Source organism: Salmo salar, chromosome 16 (genome assembly GCF_965601325.2).
Source record: "Salmo salar chromosome 16, fSalSal1, whole genome shotgun sequence".
Lineage (NCBI taxonomy): Eukaryota > Metazoa > Chordata > Actinopteri > Salmoniformes > Salmonidae > Salmo > Salmo salar.
This window is the reverse complement of record NC_138306.1, coordinates 51,843,554-51,861,852: the sequence shown is the minus strand read 5'-3', so window position 1 is coordinate 51,861,852 and position 18,299 is coordinate 51,843,554. Positions and strand designations below refer to the sequence as shown.

General features: G+C 45.2%; 1 protein-coding gene across 7 annotated transcripts in view; it reads right to left on the bottom strand.

Moving 5' to 3' along the window:
- Window positions 1–366: 366 nt before the first annotated feature.
- The window catches only part of ptprsa (protein tyrosine phosphatase receptor type Sa), a 422,798-nt gene continuing 404,865 nt past the window's right edge, over window positions 367–18,299 (bottom strand). For all 7 annotated transcript variants that reach the window (XM_082962769.1, XM_082962771.1, XM_082962772.1 and 4 more), the window contains 3 exons: window positions 11,067–11,221; window positions 4,968–5,103; window positions 367–4,474 (listed from right to left, as the gene is read on the bottom strand). In XM_082962769.1, coding sequence (XP_082818895.1) covers window positions 4,406–4,474; window positions 4,968–5,103; window positions 11,067–11,221 — 360 coding nt within the window. In that variant the 3' untranslated portion in view covers window positions 367–4,405. The remainder of the gene's footprint in view (window positions 4,475–4,967; window positions 5,104–11,066; window positions 11,222–18,299) is intronic.

Below are 18,299 nucleotides of genomic sequence, written 5' to 3'. Positions count from 1 at the left end.
TCCCATTTGGGGGACACAGCCATGACTTGCAACAAGTGGTGGAAGAAACAAACAGAGTGTCTTAAGCAATAACACATGATTTACCAATGATTACGAACGCAACACGGCATAAAGGAACAGTGACTATTGGTACAGTAGCATGTCTTCCTGGAAGAAAGACCGCTTTATGTACTATGCACCTAGCCTGTACTCTGTGACCTGTAGATGTTGTCCTTCCTTTCAAATACTATAATTAAGTATTAGGATTAATGTATTATTTGTTGTTATAATGTGTGTACTATTACCATACACAGATGGTCTAATTAACTGTACTTAAACCTGTGCAATAGTTGGGCAAAGATTAATAAAACAACATAAGAGCACACATTCAGACAACATTTTTTTAATACAAAGTCAACATATCTACATACACAGTGGTTTTTAACCAATCATTGTTTCAGTTAGAAGTAACAGTTTGAAAGCGATAGCACTTGGCCCTCATACAAAGAAAAAACTATTTTGATTGAGCTTAGGTTCTTTATCTTTTTGTTGGCTGTTGTACGTATAGGTTCTATTATTTGATAGTAATTTTTCTCTTTTGTTAATTTCCCCACCTCGGCGGAATATTCCAGTAGATTTGGCTGCTATTGTTGTCAAACGTCTGGCATCTTAACATGAAGTCAAAGAGTAACACATCGCACAAACTTCCAAAGATGTCCAGTCTTGTTTTTTGTCATGGGCCCTTAACCAGTCTTTGAATTCAGTCACAAAAAGTCCTAATTTCAAGATTTGTTCATATGAAAAGGTCTGCGATTCCCACTTGAAAAGGCTATGCTGGAAATGTCTTTGTTGTTTCGTCTTCCTTCATCCTAGTCTTTGCATCACACGGCTCCTTCCCATTCAGTCCTGACTCATTCTGCATCCCGTAACAAAACATTAAAAAAAGAATAAGAATGAACACAGTATGGTACTAGGTTCTTACAGTATAATGAACCCTCTTACATCATGTTATGATTCAGAATCAGTGGTAGTGTACTGTAGTACTTTGCCCTTAATGGCTGTGTCATCGCACTATGGCCAGTTGCTAAGTAGCAAAACTATCTCTTGTTTCTCTCTATGACTGCCAATGGACAATCCACTTATTGGCTTTTTAGGCAGTTGGGAACTAGCACTTCTCCTTTCTTTGGGTGGAAAGATAGAGCTTTTGTTTTGGAAAGGAATAGTCCTTTGGTTGCCATCATTTCCCAGCCCTGTTCACTTTAGGGCTAGACAGCCTGTGCTGAGGGGTCATCATTGGCATCTCATAACAGAGTTAGCTGTGGGTGGCTAGCAGGGGATATTGCTAACATGGTAGATATGACAAAGAAAGAGGGGACTTAAGAACAGAGAGCAGAGTGGACTACAAATGTTACAAAGGGAGAAAGTACACTTTACACTGTGAACTTTGCAATGAGCAGAACCTTATCTTTGCAGTTCAGTATGTGATCTGAAGTAAGAGAGCATTGAGAGTTAAATTAAACAAATACATATAATCTATATGTTTGTTTATTTACAGGTGTTATATTCTGGATCATAGTTGATATCTAACAAATGGATGATCGTGTTGTGTCTGAAAAGAAACACCCAAATAAAGAGGAGGAAATAATGGACTTCTGAGAAAGAGGGAGATGACGGTCTGTACATGGTCAAAAAGTACAGTACCTTTAGTCTGGCAAATTCAGCAAAATGGGTAATACCTTTCCTCCAGTTGAATGCTTTGTAGACTATTTAATCTACTACATATGAAAATAATACTCAAACAAATACATGACTATTGTTAGCTAATGATAATAGTAATTTCAACAACAATTAAAAAGACACCATCTCCTTATCGGCACAGGTCTACCAAGTGGTAGGATTTAAAAAGGGTTGCAGGAGCGGCGCCCGGCCAGACACCTCCCCTAATTGTTTCCAGAGAAACACACAATATTTAAGGTTAAGTTCATGGTTACAAAACAAAAAAAATCCATCAGACTTTTACATGAGCAATTGAAAGTTTATGGGTGGTAAAAAATACAATAAAAATAAGAAACAGAAAAAAATACATTTGGATACATCTTTATATTCTTCATTTAAATATATATGAATGTGCGATATATATATATATATATATATATATATATATATATATATATATATATATATAGGCACACATCCACACGTTATACATAACATTTCTATAGTGAAAAAATAGAATGTCTTTTAACATAATATGAACAAATAAGCATACATTTTTTTCCTGCTAATTTAAAAAAATGTGATACAATATCTCTGTAAAAAAAACGAAACAAAAAAATAAAATAAAAAGTAAGCTATGTAAAGTAAAATAACAATAGTCATCATAACACAACATTCATGTTTCCATAATGTTACAATAACAATAAGGCTTTTTTGGAAATCAGAAAGACTACACACAGTTCCTTTCATCATTCTGTTAGTGTATATACCAATCCAAAAACCTTCACAGAATCCATTGTAAAAGCATACCCCTGGGTATACCAAAGCACTGACCTCTGAGAAAAAATAAAATTGTGGGCTTTGAGGGCTTGTTTTTATCAGACACGTGTACATAGTGCGTAGAATCGGCCCTGCTATTGTTTAGATTTAAAGTTTAGTGATGTGCAAGTCATTTGTATCGTGGACATAACTTTCACATCACAACATTCAAATCCAAAATGGCCAGTTCTTCCCCAGTCATCCACAGTGGCCTTTGGCCAGTCATCCACAATGGTCTTTGGCCAGTCATCCATAGTGGAATAGACAGGAATCTTTCTCTGGTTTATCAACTCAGTTCCTCACAACTTTGAACCACTGTCCTTCCACTGTTAGTAGAGCACTAGTCTCTCTCTTTAAGTCAAGCTTGGGATGAATGTCGAGTGAGACAGTGAGTATAGAGGAGGCTGAGAGGAGTTGATGGGGGGGGACCATAACATGTGGATGCGTTTTCAGTCTCAGCCGTATGGGTGCAAACTGACACCGCCAGACCAGGCACCTCCATTGTCATTCCATACCAGAGTCACACTTACAGCATACAGGAGAATAAGCAGCATGTTTGGTATTGACAGAAACCCCCCAGAAATACAAGTAATTGTAAGACAAAATTAACAAATGATTACAATGGGTTGTTGGTCACTGTACAAGTTTGCAAAGAGAGCTCAGTTGCCGCCATTCACCATGCCAAGTTCTCCTGTGGTGATTCCACTCGTTCAATATGTTGGGCACTGCACCAGTAAAAACTAGTCCTGAACGAAGAGTGACAGTAAAAAGTCAAGGGACTTCATTGTCATTTATCTGGTCTTGCAAGAGCGGTCTCTTTTTACCCAGTTTCCATGGTGACTGAGGCTAAGAGAGCTATATCAGTGGTTACTGTATAAACATGTTGGGGTTTGTCCTCAAGAAGCTCCACACGTCAAGTGATGGAGAAACTGAAACGGTAAGTTGATTGAATTGGCATTTGACGATATCCACCGCTGACAGTCACTTTATGACACCGTCATCACTTTCCCCCAGAATATTCTGTACTGCAGAAGCTCCTCTTAGCCCAAAGAGTTGAAGGGATATAGGGCTGCCCTTTGTACGAGATGATGGACATGTGAGGAGTTGGGAGTTGAGCTTCTAAAGTTGTAACAGAACTATGGGCAGTAGAAGTTATCTTGCTTAGAGAGAAGAATGAGTGTGGTAGGGGGTACCGAATGGAGGATGACTTCTCTTGCCAGTACCTTACCGTTAACTCAGTGTGTTTGTCTCATCAGAGGTGTCTGACATTTTGGGGACAATCATCTGTGTACACAGACAACCACAGTTTTCCATCAGAAGTGTTTCTAAACAACTAGGAACTCTGAACCTCTGTCCTTACATGGTAAAAAAGGCGAACGCTTCCCCATCTAAGCTACATCCACTCCACCATTTTCGCAGTTTTTACCAATCCCTTTTTTTTACCTCAGTCACGTTCGCCTAGTTGGTTTTTCCTTCATTCACTGTTATCTTTGTATTGTTTGTAACGTAGTTATTTTTTTAATAGATGTCCACGAAATGTTTACAATGTCCACCTCCACATCTGAACACTTGAGGTAAGGTTCGCAGTCCGACGCTTTAATTATTCCCACCCCACAGCTTGAGCCACCACTTTTGGTTCCTTTCTTCAGAGTGAGGGGCGTCAATTAGTTCTGCTGATGGAGTCATTTACGGTTTCCTCACCGGCATCAAAGTCCATTGGGTCCAATTGGAATTGCACTCTTGTTGGCTTTAAAAAAAAAAAAAAAAAATCTACAATTCGTTTGCTATTCTGTTGGTTGAATTTTGTTTTCTGGCTGCTGTTGTTGTTGTCATTTCTATGGCTCAGGAGACTGTTGAGGGGGACATAGGATTCGGGGGACGAGATGGATTTTTACGTTGCATAGTGATCAAAGCTTCCTAGGTATTCCAGACCCGCCTGGTAACAAAACTGATATTCATCCTGCATAGACAAAATAAACAACATTCAACATTACTTTTGTTCAGCAGCAAACAGAATATACTTCACTTAAACAATAAGGCATGAGGGCTTGTGGTATATGGCAAATATACCACGGCTAAGGGCTGTTCTTAGATACAGCCGTTAACCGTGGTATATTGGTCATATACCACAAACCCCCGAGGTGCCTTATTGCTATTATAAACTGGTTACCAACGTAATTAGAGCAGTATAAAGAAATGTTTTGTCATAACCGTGGTATACAGTCTGATATACCACGGCTGTCAGCTAATCAGCATTCAGGGTTCGAACCACCCAATTTATAATATTCAATATAGTACTACAAGCCAAACTTAGCAGCAGCTCTAAGACTTACAGCCAGTATCAATGCTAACACAATGCTGATGCATATTCCTAGCACCCATGGCAAAACTACATGTTCAACCAAAAACCTACACTATCCATGAGAACCTGTGGGTTTGGAGTGACCCCTCACCTCTGTCTGCACCATGGCCGGCCTCTGTGTCCGCAGCATCTTGACCGTCTGAAAGATGTCTACCACGCCTTCATAGCGCATCCTCTCCAGCACGATGCTGAGTGTGGTGAAGACACCGCTCCGGCCAACCCCCGCACTGGAAACACACACAGACACACCAGTCTCAGGGGATATGCTGGGATATTGAAAAAACTACATTTCCAATTCACACATGCATATTAATACACACTTGTTCATGTGTGAAATTTAACAAATATAAGCACCCACCAAATTATTATTATTATGATGATGATGATGATGATTATTATTATAACAGATGAAGTCCAACAATCATGCAAACAGCTCTATCAGGCATCCATTTTGAAAGTTGTTATTCCTCCTGTTCCTGGATACCAGTCATCAAGGTTGTTATTTCTCCTGTCCCTGGATACCAGTCATCAAGGTAGTTATTTCTCCTGTCCCTGGATACCAGTCATCAAGGTTGTTATTTCTCCTGTCCCTGGATACCAGTCATCAAGGTTGTTATTTCTCCTGTCCCTGGATACCAGTCATCAAGGTTGTTATTTCTCCTGTCCCTGGATACCAGTCATCAAGGTTGTTATTTCTCCTGTCCCTGGATACCAGTCATCAAGGTTGTTATTTCTCCTGTCCCTGGATACCAGTCATCAAGGTTGTTATTCCTCCTGTTCCTGGATACCAGTCATCAAGGTTGTTATTTCTCCTGTCCCTGGATACCAGTCATCAAGGTTGTTATTTCTCCTGTCCCTGGATACCAGTCATCAAGGTTGTTATTTCTCCTGTCCCTGGATACCAGTCATCAAGGTTGTTATTTCTCCTGTCCCTGGATACCAGTCATCAAGGTTGTTATTTCTCCTGTCCCTGGATACCAGTCATCAAGGTTGTTATTTCTCCTGTCCCTGGATACCAGTCATCAAGGTTGTTATTTCTCCTGTCCCTGGATACCAGTCATCAAGGTTGTTATTTCTCCTGTCCCTGGATACCAGTCATCAAGGTTGTTATTTCTCCTGTCCCTGGATACCAGTCATCAAGGTTGTTATTTCTCCTGTCCCTGGATACCAGTCATCAAGGTTGTTATTTCTCCTGTCCCTGGATACCAGTCATCAAGGTTGTTATTTCTCCTGTCCCTGGATACCAGTCATCAAGGTTGTTATTTCTCCTGTCCCTGGATACCAGTCATCAAGGTTGTTATTTCTCCTGTCCCTGGATACCAGTCATCAAGGTTGTTATTCCTCCTGTTCCTGGATACCAGTCATCAAGGTTGTTATTTCTCCTGTCCCTGGATACCAGTCATCAAGGTTGTTATTTCTCCTGTCCCTGGATACCAGTCATCAAGGTTGTTATTTCTCCTGTCCCTGGATACCAGTCATCAAGGTTGTTATTTCTCCTGTCCCTGGATACCAGTCATCAAGGTTGTTATTTCTCCTGTCCCTGGATACCAGTCATCAAGGTTGTTATTCCTCCTGTCCCTGGATACCAGTCATCAAGGTTGTTATTTCTCCTGTCCCTGGATACCAGTCATCAAGGTTGTTATTTCTCCTGTCCCTGGATACCAGTCATCAAGGTTGTTATTTCTCCTGTCCCTGGATACCAGTCATCAAGGTTGTTATTTCTCCTGTCCCTGGATACCAGTCATCAAGGTAGTTATTTCTCCTGTCCCTGGATACCAGTCATCATGTGCCGTCGCTACACAGTTTAACACCTGACTCTAACCTGATCATGTCAGAGGTTATCTTGATGTGAAGCATGTACACAATTGACTTTGATGCCTGGCTACACACCAACACAACACAAAATGAACACACACGCGCATGAACGTACACAATCTCGAACACACATGAATGCACACACACACACATAAACTCTTCCTCATTAAGTCCCCATTGCAAACCTTTCCCTGTAACAGTCCCCAGAAATAGGGAGTCTTATGTCTGATCCTGAAATTCTTGAGGGCTGTCTCCGTAAGCTGCTTTGGTGTGAAATGACTTCCTCTTCACCAATGGGACAATAATTGATATGACAGCAGACATGTATTTTCATCCTACCCACCCCATGACGGTTTCTGACTGGAGATGGAAGAGGAGAAGACAGGGGTTGCAAAAGTCGGGAGTGGACTGGAGTTGAAAGGTCACCAATGATAAAACCCCAACACACACACAAAAAAAACAGAACTAAGGACAAAGAGTTGAGCATCCCTATAGAGTCCTTGCTTCCTCGCCTTCTTGTGTCACCACAAAGTCTGTCCGCATTCAGTCCTCTCAACAACTGTTCCACCACACCCCACTGCTATCCCTCCATCCCTCCAACCCCATCCACACCAATCCTATCCTCCCCTGCAGTGTGGAGAAAGCTCTTCCCTGGGAGCTGGTCACAGCTTGTCACATGGGGGTTTTGGACTAGATGGGGTACAGCTTTTCTCAGAAACAATGTTTTCGTAGCAGGTTAGGAGAACTTACACAGCAGGTTAGGAGAATTAATCTACAGTAGCAGGTTAGGATAATTAGGTTAAGGTTAGAAAAAATGCTAAAATGCTCAACTTTTGACACTAATTTGACATAAGCTGTACTCCATCTAGCCATGATCATCACTTGGCTCTTAAACTCCATCAAACCCTTTTAAATAGACAGACTTCTAAATCTGACAGATGTGGAAAGCAGCGCTGAATGAGAGGATTTACATTCCCATTCACAGGAAGTAATCAGCCAATTAATGACAAAAACCATCAGGCTCTATTAGATAGGTATTGGGGGAGCGGCGAGAGAGAGAGAGAGAGAGAGAGAGAGAGAGAGAGAGAGAGAGAGAGAGAGAGAGAGAGATAATTGGATGATTGGGAAGAGTGACGGGAAGTGCAAGGGACTGAGAAAATATATGGAGGGATGAGAGATAGAGGGGGATGGAAACCAAAGCAAGAGAGAAAGTGTGAGAGAAAGAAAGAAAGAATGTACCATCTTTTGATATGACAGTGCGAGTAGGTAGAAAGAGACTGAAACACACAAAGATTAGAAAGGTAGGGAGAGAAGGATGACGAGAGGACAATAGGAGAACAAAGGAGGGGTGACAGACAGACAGACAGACAGACAGACAGACAGACAGACAGACAGACAGACAGACAGACAGACAGACAGACAGACAGACAGACAGACAGACAGACAGACAGACAGATAGACAGACAGACAGACAGACAGACAGACAGACAGACAGACAGACAGACAGACAGACAGACAGACAGAGACAATAGGATAACAAAGGAGGGAACCTATATAGTCCAGACAGACAGACAGACAGATAATTCAGACAGACTAACAGTAGCGGTACCCTATATAGTGCACTACTTTTGACTAGGGCCCATATGTCTCTGATCAAAAATGGTGCACTTTATAGAACATAGGGTGTCATTTGGGATGCAACCCTGCCATTTGAGGACAGACCGGAAGTGTTATTGCAGTACTCGAACACCTCGGGAATTGTCTGTCTTCTGTCAAAATCCATGTTGGGAAATTGGGAAGGAGTCAGGGATGTTGCTTCCCTCCATTGCTAGTTCTTGGAAAGCTCCGGAAGCCCCGTACTGACAGCTGGGCTCTGCTACTGTCTGTCTGTCTGTCTGTCTGTCTGTCTGTCTGTCTGTCTGTCTGTCTGTCTGTCTGTCTGTCTGTCTGTCTGTCTGTCTGTCTGTCTGTCTGTCTGTCTGTCTGTCTGTCTGTCTGTCTGTCTGTCTGGAGATAGAGATAGAGATAGAGATAGAGAGAGAGAATAACAACTCTGCTTTACTGCAGCTTCCTTAGACACAGCCTTCTCTCTTAATCTCTTGTGGGCAGACTAGGTAAACATAAATGGTGCTGTTGATCTGTCATTATACAACAGGATGCATGAGACAATGAGCAGCAGTAGATCCATTCCTTGGGTTTTTCCTCACTGATTACTTGGACAAATCCCGATTTTGCATCTTTTGAATTTCAGAAGGGGAGGGGACATTTGGCCCATAGACTTGCCCTCAACTATCTCAACAATTACGCAATACATTCGTTAACCGAGATGACCGAGCTCTTAAAGGTTATAGTCAATGTCTGGTGGTGATATCATACTTTCCCAATGGGAGTATGGTGGTGATATCATACTTTCCCAATGGGAGTATGGTGGTGATATCATACTTTCCCAATGAGAGTATGGTGGTGATATCATACTTTCCCAATGGGAGTATGGTGGTGATATCATACTTTCCCAATGAGAGTATGGTGGTGATATCATACTTTCCCAATTGGAGTATGGTGGTGATATCATACTTTCCCAATGAGAGTATGGTGGTGATATCATACTTTCCCAATGAGAGTATGGTGGTGATATCATACTTTCCCAATGGGAGTATGGTGGTGATATCATACTTTCCCAATGAGAGTATGGTGGTGATATCATACTTTCCCAATGGGAGTATGGTGGTGATATCATACTTTCCCAATGGGAGTATGGTGGTGATATCATACTTTCCCAATGAGAGTATGGTGGTGATATCATACTTTCCCAATGAGAGTATGGTGGTGATATCATACTTTCCCAATGGGAGTATGGTGGTGATATCATACTTTCCCAATGAGAGTATGGTGGTGATATCATACTTTCCCAATGGGAGTATGGTGGTGATATCATACTTTCCCAATGGGAGTATGGTGGTGATATCATACTTTCCCAATGAGAGTATGGTGGTGATATCATACTTTCCCAATGAGAGTATGGTGGTGATATCATACTTTCCCAATGGGAGTATGGTGGTGATATCATACTTTCCCAATAAGAGTATGGTGGTGATATCATACTTTCCCAATGAGAGTATGGTGGTGATATCATACTTTCCCAATGGGAGTATGGTGGTGATATCATACTTTCCCAATGGGAGTATGGTGGTGATATCATACTTTCCCAATGAGAGTATGGTGGTGATATCATACTTTCCCGATGGGAGTATGGTGGTGATATCATACTTTCCCAATGAGAGTATGGTGGTGAAAGTCTGGTGACATCATAACAATGTCCATATAGGTAGATCTGGTGTTTGGTTAGCCTGGTCCCAGATCTGTTAATGCAAACATAGGAGTTGGCTATACAACACAAACCGATCTGGGAACAGGATAGTGTTTGGTGACTTTGCAAAGGAAAAAGGATGCAAAGTGGACTTCTTTTGTTGAACCAAATGGCTTCCCCTTTACAAATACCAGGAGGCTGCCTCTCTGAGTGATCAATTATGAATGAGCTGAGCCTATGACGTTGTAACACCAGGCCACTGCAGTGGCAGTAAGGAGAGAGGGAAGAGAGAAAGAGAGAGAGAGAGGGGGGAGAGTGAAAGAGAGAAAGAGGGAAGAGAGAGAGAAGGGGGAGAGAGAGGAGTGAAGAGAGAGAGAGAGAGGTGGGGGGAGAGAGAGAGAAGAGAGAGTGTGAAAGAGAGAGAGAGGGAAGAGAGAGAGAGAGGGAAAGTGAAAGAGAGAGAGTGAAAGAGAGAGAGAAGGGGGAGAGAGAGGAGGGAAGAGAGAGAGAGGTGGGGAGAGAGAGAGAGAGAGAGAGAGAGAGAGAGAGAGAGAGAAGAGAGAGTGTGAAAGAGAGAGAGAGGGAAGAGAGAGAGGGAGAGTGAAAGAGAGAGAGTGAAAGAGAGAGATGTAAGAAAGAGAGTGAAAGAGAGAGGGGAGAGAGAGAGGGAAAAAAGAGAGAGAGAGCGAGAGAGAGAGAGACATGCATGATGTCTAAGGAGAACATTAAGACCTGCACGGTGGGAGGCTGGTTGTAATCCCCTTAACATTCTGGGAGCTGGATGCCTATACACTCTAACCCAGACCTACAGACTCAGGACACTGGGTTATATGCTGACATTGTTAGGTACATACAATGGGTTCAGTCTGAATTACAAAGAGCACCAACAACAATGTCTCATACTCATCAACATTGTTGGGCAAACACACACACACACACACACACACACACACACACACACACACACACACACACACACACACACACACACACACACACACACACACACACACACACACACACACACACACACACACACACACACACACACACACAAAAGATCCTCACCTGCAGTGGACAGAGATGGGTCCGTCCTGGCCAAACTGCTCCTTGGTTTTGTGCACCTGGCCTATGAAGTCTATGAAGCCCTCCCCTGACTTGGGCACCCCCTGCTCCGGCCAATCAGTGAACTGGAACTGCCGCACTGTCCTGGACTGCCCGTCCTGAGTGAGTAGAAGGAGAGGAAAAAGAATGGATGGAAAGAGGAAGAGAGAGGTAAGGGAGGAGGACGGATGACAACAGAATAAGAGAGAGGGGTGGGGTGAGAGAGGTAAGGGAGGACAGATGACAACAGAATACGAGAGACGGGTGGGGTGAGAGAGGTAAGGGAGGAGGACGGATGACAACAGAATAAGAGAAAGGGGTGGGATGAGAGAGGTAAGGGAGGAGGACAGATGACAACAGAATAAGAGAGAGGGGTGGGGTGAGAGAGGTAAGGGAGGAGGACGGATGACAACAGAATAAGAGAGAGGGGTGGATGAGAGAGATAAGGCAGGAGGACGGATGACAACAGAATAAGAGAGAGGGGTGGATGAGAGAGGTAAGGGAAGAGGACGGATGACAACAGAAGAAGAGAGAGGAGTGGGATGAGAGAGGTAAGGGAGGATAGATGACAACAGAATAAGAGAGAGGGGTGGGGTGAGAGAGGTAAGGGAGGAGGACAGATGACAGAAGAAGAGAGAGGAGTGGGATGAGAGAGGTAGGGGAGGATGGATGACAACAGAAGAAGAGAGAGTAGTGGATGAGAGAGGGAAGGGAGGAGGACGGATGACAACAGAAGAAGAGTCAGGGGTGGGATGAGAGAGGTAAGGGAGGAGAACGGATGACAACAGAAGAAGAGAGAGGATTGGGACGAGAGAGGTAAGGCAGGACGGATGACAACAGAAGAAGAGAGGGGGTGGGATGAGAGAGGTAAGGGAGGACGGATGACAACAGAAGAAGAGAGAGGGGTGGGATGAGAGAGGTAAGGGAGGACGGATGACAACAGAAGAAGAAGAGAGGGGTGGGATGAGAGAGGTAAGGGAGGAGGACGGATGACAACAGAATAAGAGAGAGGGGTGGGGTGAGAGAGGTAAGGGAAGAGGACGGATGACAACAGAATAAGAGAGAGGGGTGGGGTGAGAGAGGTAAGGGAGGAGGACAGATGACAACAGAATAAGAGAGAGGAGTGGGATGAGAGAGGTAAGGCAGGAGGACGGATGACAACAGAATAAGAGAGAGGGGTGGGATGAGAGAGGTAAGGGAGGAGGACGGATGACAACAGAATAAGAGAGAGGGGTGGATGAGAGAGGTAAGGGAGGACGGATGACAACAGAAGAAGAGAGAGTAGTGGATGAGAGAGGGAAGGGAGGAGGACGGATGACAACAGAAGAAGAGTCAGGGGTGGGATGAGAGAGGTAAGGGAGGAGAACGGATGACAACAGAAGAAGAGAGAGGATTGGGACGAGAGAGGTAAGGCAGGACGGATGACAACAGAAGAAGAGAGGGGGTGGGATGAGAGAGGTAAGGGAGGACGGATGACAACAGAAGAAGAGAGAGGGGTGGGATGAGAGAGGTAAGGGAGGAGGACAGATGACAACAGAATAAGAGAGAGGAGTGGGATGAGAGAGGTAAGGCAGGAGGACGGATGACAACAGAATAAGAGAGAGGGGTGGGATGAGAGAGGTAAGGGAGGAGGACGGATGACAACAGAATAAGAGAGAGGGGTGGATGAGAGAGGTAAGGGAGGACGGATGACAACAGAATAAGAGAGAGGGGTGGGGTGAGAGAGGTAAGGGAGGAGGACGGATGACAACAGAATAAGAGAGAGGGGTGGGATGAGAGAGGTAAGGGAGGAGGACGGATGACAACAGAATAAGAGAGAGGGGTGGATGAGAGAGGTAAGGGAGGAGGACGGATGACAACAGAATAAGAGAGAGGGGTGGATGAGAGAGATAAGGGAAGAGGACGGATGACAACAGAAGAAGAGAGAGGAGTGGGATGAGAGAGGTAAGGGAGGAGGACAGATGACAACAGAAGAAGAGAGAGGAGTGGGATGAGAGAGGTAGGGGAGGATGGATGACAACAGAAGAAGAGAGAGTAGTGGATGAGAGAGGTAAGGGAGGAGGACAGATGACAACAGAAGAAGAGTCAGGGGTGGGATGAGAGAGGTAAGGGAGGAGAACGGATGACAACAGAAGAAGAGAGAGGGGTGGATGAGAGAGGTAAGGGAAGAGGATGGATGACAACAGAAGAAGAGTCAGGGGTGGGATGAGAGAGGTAAGGGAGGAGGACGGATGACAACAGAAGAAGAGAGAGGATTGGGACGAGAGAGGTAAGGCAGGACGGATGACAACAGAAGAAGAGAGGGGGTGGGATGAGAGAGGTAAGGGAGGACGGATGACAACAGAAGAAGAAGAGAGGGGTGGGATGAGAGAGGTAAGGGAGGAGGACGGATGACAACAGAAGAAGAGTCAGGGGTGGGATGAGAGAGGTAAGGGAGGAGGACAGATGATGACAGAAGAAGAGAGAGGGGTGGGATGAGAGAGGTAAGGGAGGAGTACGGATGACAACAGAAGAAGAGAGAGTTGTGGGTCAGTAAAAACCAATATTGAGAAACAATAACTGTTTCATTCCACACATGGAGAGAAACTGATGTGAGGTCAGCGAACCACCAGGTCACAAACTGTGTCTGATATACCGCTCAACAACAACAACAAGCCCAGTTCAACTTCACACTCATACAACACTACAATGACCTGTCTCCCCTGACATCCATCTGTCAGGCTATCACTACTGTCTCTCCTGACATCCTTCTGTCAGGCTATCACTACTGTCTCTCCTGACATCCATCTGTCAGGCTATCACTACTGTCTCTCCTGACATCCATCTGTCAGGCTATCACTACTGTCTCCCCTGACATCCATCTGTCAGGCTATCACTACTGTCTCTCCTGACATCCATCTGTCAGGCTATCACTACTGTCTCCCCTGACATCCATCTGTCAGGCTATCACTACTGTCTCTCCTGACATCCATCTGTCAGGCTATCACTACTGTCTCCCCTGACATCCATCTGTCTATCACTACTGTCTCCCCTGACATCCATCTGTCAGGCTATCACTACTGTCTCCCCTGACATCCATCTGTCAGGCTATCACTACTGTCTCCCCTGACATCCATCTGTCAGGCTATCACTACTGTCTCCTCTGACATCCATCTGTCAGGCTATCACTACTGTCTCTCCTGACATCCATCTGTCAGGCTATCACTACTGTCTCCCCTGACATCCATCTGTCTATCACTACTGTCTCCCCTGACATCCATCTGTCAGGCTATCACTACTGTCTCTCCTGACATCCATCTGTCAGGCTATCACTACTATCTCCGCTGACATCCATCTGTCAGGCTATCACTACTGTCTCTCCTGACATCCATCTGTCTATCACTACTGTCTCCGCTGACATCCATCTGTCAGGCTATCACTACTGTCTCCCCTGACATCCATCTGTCTATCACTACTGTCTCTCCTGACATCCATCTGTCAGGCTATCACTACTGTCTCTCCTGACATCCATCTGTCAGGCTATCACTACTGTCTCCCCTGACATCCATCTGTCTATCACTACTGTATCTCCTGACATCCATCTGTCAGGCTATCACTACTGTCTCTCGTGACATCCATCTGTCAGGCTATCACTACTGTCTCCCCTGACATCCATCTGTCTATCACTACTGTCTCCCCTGACATCCATCTGTCTATCACTACTGTCTCCCCTGACATCCATCTGTCAGGCTATCACTACTGTCTCTCCTGACATCCATCTGTCTATCACTACTGTCTCCCCTGACATCCATCTGTCAGGCTATCACTACTGTCTCTCCTGACATCCATCTGTCAGGCTATCACTACTGTCTCCCCTGACATCCATCTGTCTATCACTACTGTCTCTCCTGACATCCATCTGTCAGGCTATCACTACTGTCTCCCCTGACATCCATCTGTCAGGCTATCACTACTGTCTCTCCTGACATCCATCTGTCAGGCTATCACTACTGTCTCTCCTGACATCCATCTGTCAGGCTATCACTACTGTCTCCCCTGACATCCATCTGTCTATCACTACTGTCTCCCCTGACATCCATCTGTCAGGCTATCACTACTGTCTCTCCTGACATCCGTCTGTCAGGCTATCACTACTGTCTCCGCTGACGTCCATCTGTCAGGCTATCACTACTGTCTCCCCTGACATCCATCTGTCAGGCTATCACTACTGTCTCCCCTGACATCCATCTGTCAGGCTATCACTACTGTCTCTCCTGACATCCATCTGTCAGGCTATCACTACTGTCTCTCCTGACATCCATCTGTCAGGCTATCACTACTGTCTCCCCTGACATCCATCTGTCTATCACTACTGTATCTCCTGACATCCATCTGTCAGGCTATCACTACTGTCTCTCCTGACATCCATCTGTCAGGCTATCACTACTGTCTCCCCTGACATCCATCTGTCTATCACTACTGTCTCCCCTGACATCCATCTGTCTATCACTACTGTCTCCCCTGACATCCATCTGTCAGGCTATCACTACTGTCTCTCCTGACATCCATCTATCTATCACTACTGTCTCCCCTGACATCCATCTGTCAGGCTATCACTACTGTCTCTCCTGACATCCATCTGTCAGGCTATCACTACTGTCTCCCCTGACATCCATCTGTCTATCACTACTGTCTCTCCTGACATCCATCTGTCAGGCTATCACTACTGTCTCCCCTGACATCCATCTGTCAGGCTATCACTACTGTCTCTCCTGACATCCATCTGTCAGGCTATCACTACTGTCTCTCCTGACATCCATCTGTCAGGCTATCACTACTGTCTCCCCTGACATCCATCTGTCTATCACTACTGTCTCCCCTGACATCCATCTGTCAGGCTATCACTACTGTCACTCCTGACATCCATCTGTCAGGCTATCACTACTGTCTCCGCTGATGTCCATCTGTCAGGCTATCACTACTGTCTCCCCTGACATCCATCTGTCAGGCTATCACTACTGTCTCCCCTGACATCCATCTGTCAGGCTATCACTACTGTCTCTCCTGACATCCATCTGTCAGGCTATCACTACTGTCTCCCCTGACATCCATCTGTCTATCACTACTGTCTCTCCTGACATCCATCTGTCAGGCTATCACTACTGTCTCTCCTGACATCCATCTGTCAGGCTATCACTACTGTCTCCCCTGACATCCATCTGTCTATCACTACTGTATCTCCTGACATCCATCTGTCAGGCTATCACTACTGTCTCTCCTGACATCCATCTGTCAGGCTATCACTACTGTCTCCCCTGACATCCATCTGTCTATCACTACTGTCTCCCCTGACATCCATCTGTCTATCAATACTGTCTCCCCTGACATCCATCTGTCAGGCTATCACTACTGTCTCTCCTGACATCCATCTGTCTATCACTACTGTCTCCCCTGACATCCATCTGTCAGGCTATCACTACTGTCTCTCCTGACATCCATCTGTCAGGCTATCACTACTGTCTCCCCTGACATCCATCTGTCTATCACTACTGTCTCTCCTGACATCCATCTGTCAGGCTATCACTACTGTCTCCCCTGACATCCATCTGTCAGGCTATCACTACTGTCTCTCCTGACATCTATCTGTCAGGCTATCACTACTGTCTCTCCTGACATCCATCTGTCAGGCTATCACTACTGTCTCCCCTGACATCCATCTGTCTATCACTACTGTATCTCCAGACATCCATCTGTCAGGCTATCACTACTGTCTCTCCTGACATCCATCTGTCAGGCTATCACTACTGTCTCCCCTGACATCCATCTGTCTATCACTACTGTCTCCCCTGACATCCATCTGTCTATCACTACTGTCTCCCCTGACATCCATCTGTCAGGCTATCACTACTGTCTCTCCTGACATCCATCTGTCTATCACTACTGTCTCCCCTGACATCCATCTGTCAGGCTATCACTACTGTCTCTCCTGACATCCATCTGTCAGGCTATCACTACTGTCTCCCCTGACATCCATCTGTCTATCACTACTGTCTCTCCTGACATCCATCTGTCAGGCTATCACTACTGTCTCCCCTGACATCCATCTGTCAGGCTATCACTACTGTCTCTCCTGACATCCATCTGTCAGGCTATCACTACTGTCTCCGCTGACATCCATCTGTCAGGCTATCACTACTGTCTCTCCTGACATCCATCTGTCAGGCTATCACTACTGTCTCCCCTGACATCCATCTGTCAGGCTATCACTACTGTCTCCCCTGACATCCATCTGTCAGGCTATCACTACTGTCTCTCCTGACATCCATCTGTCAGGCTATCACTACTGTCTCCCCTGACATCCATCTGTCTATCACTACTGTCTCCCCTGACATCCATCTGTCAGGCTATCACTACTATCTCTCCTGACATCCATCTGTCAGGCTATCACTACTGTCTCAGCTGACGTCCATCTGTCAGGCTATCACTACTGTCTCCCCTGACATCCATCTGTCAGGCTATCACTACTGTCTCTCCTGACATCCATCTGTCAGGCTATCACTACTGTCTCCCCTGACATCCATCTGTCTATCACTACTGTCTCTCCTGACATCCATCTGTCAGGCTATCACTACTGTCTCTCCTGACATCCATCTGTCAGGCTATCACTACTGTCTCCCCTGACATCCATCTGTCTATCACTACTGTATCTCCTGACATCCATCTGTCAGGCTATCACTACTGTCTCTCCTGACATCCATCTGTCAGGCTATCACTACTGTCTCCCCTGACATCCATCTGTCTATCACTACTGTCTCCCCTGACATCCATCTGTCTATCAATACTGTCTCCCCTGACATCCATCTGTCAGGCTATCACTACTGTCTCTCCTGACATCCATCTGTCTATCACTACTGTCTCCCCTGACATCCATCTGTCAGGCTATCACTACTGTCTCTCCTGACATCTATCTGTCAGGCTATCACTACTGTCTCTCCTGACATCCATCTGTCAGGCTATCACTACTGTCTCTCCTGACATCCATCTGTCAGGCTATCACTACTGTCTCTCCTGACATCCATCTGTCTATCACTACTGTCTCCCCTGACATCCATCTGTCAGGCTATCACTACTGTCTCCCCTGACATCCATCTGTCAGGCTATCACTACTGTCTCTCCTGACATCCATCTGTCAGGCTATCACTACTGTCTCCCCTGACA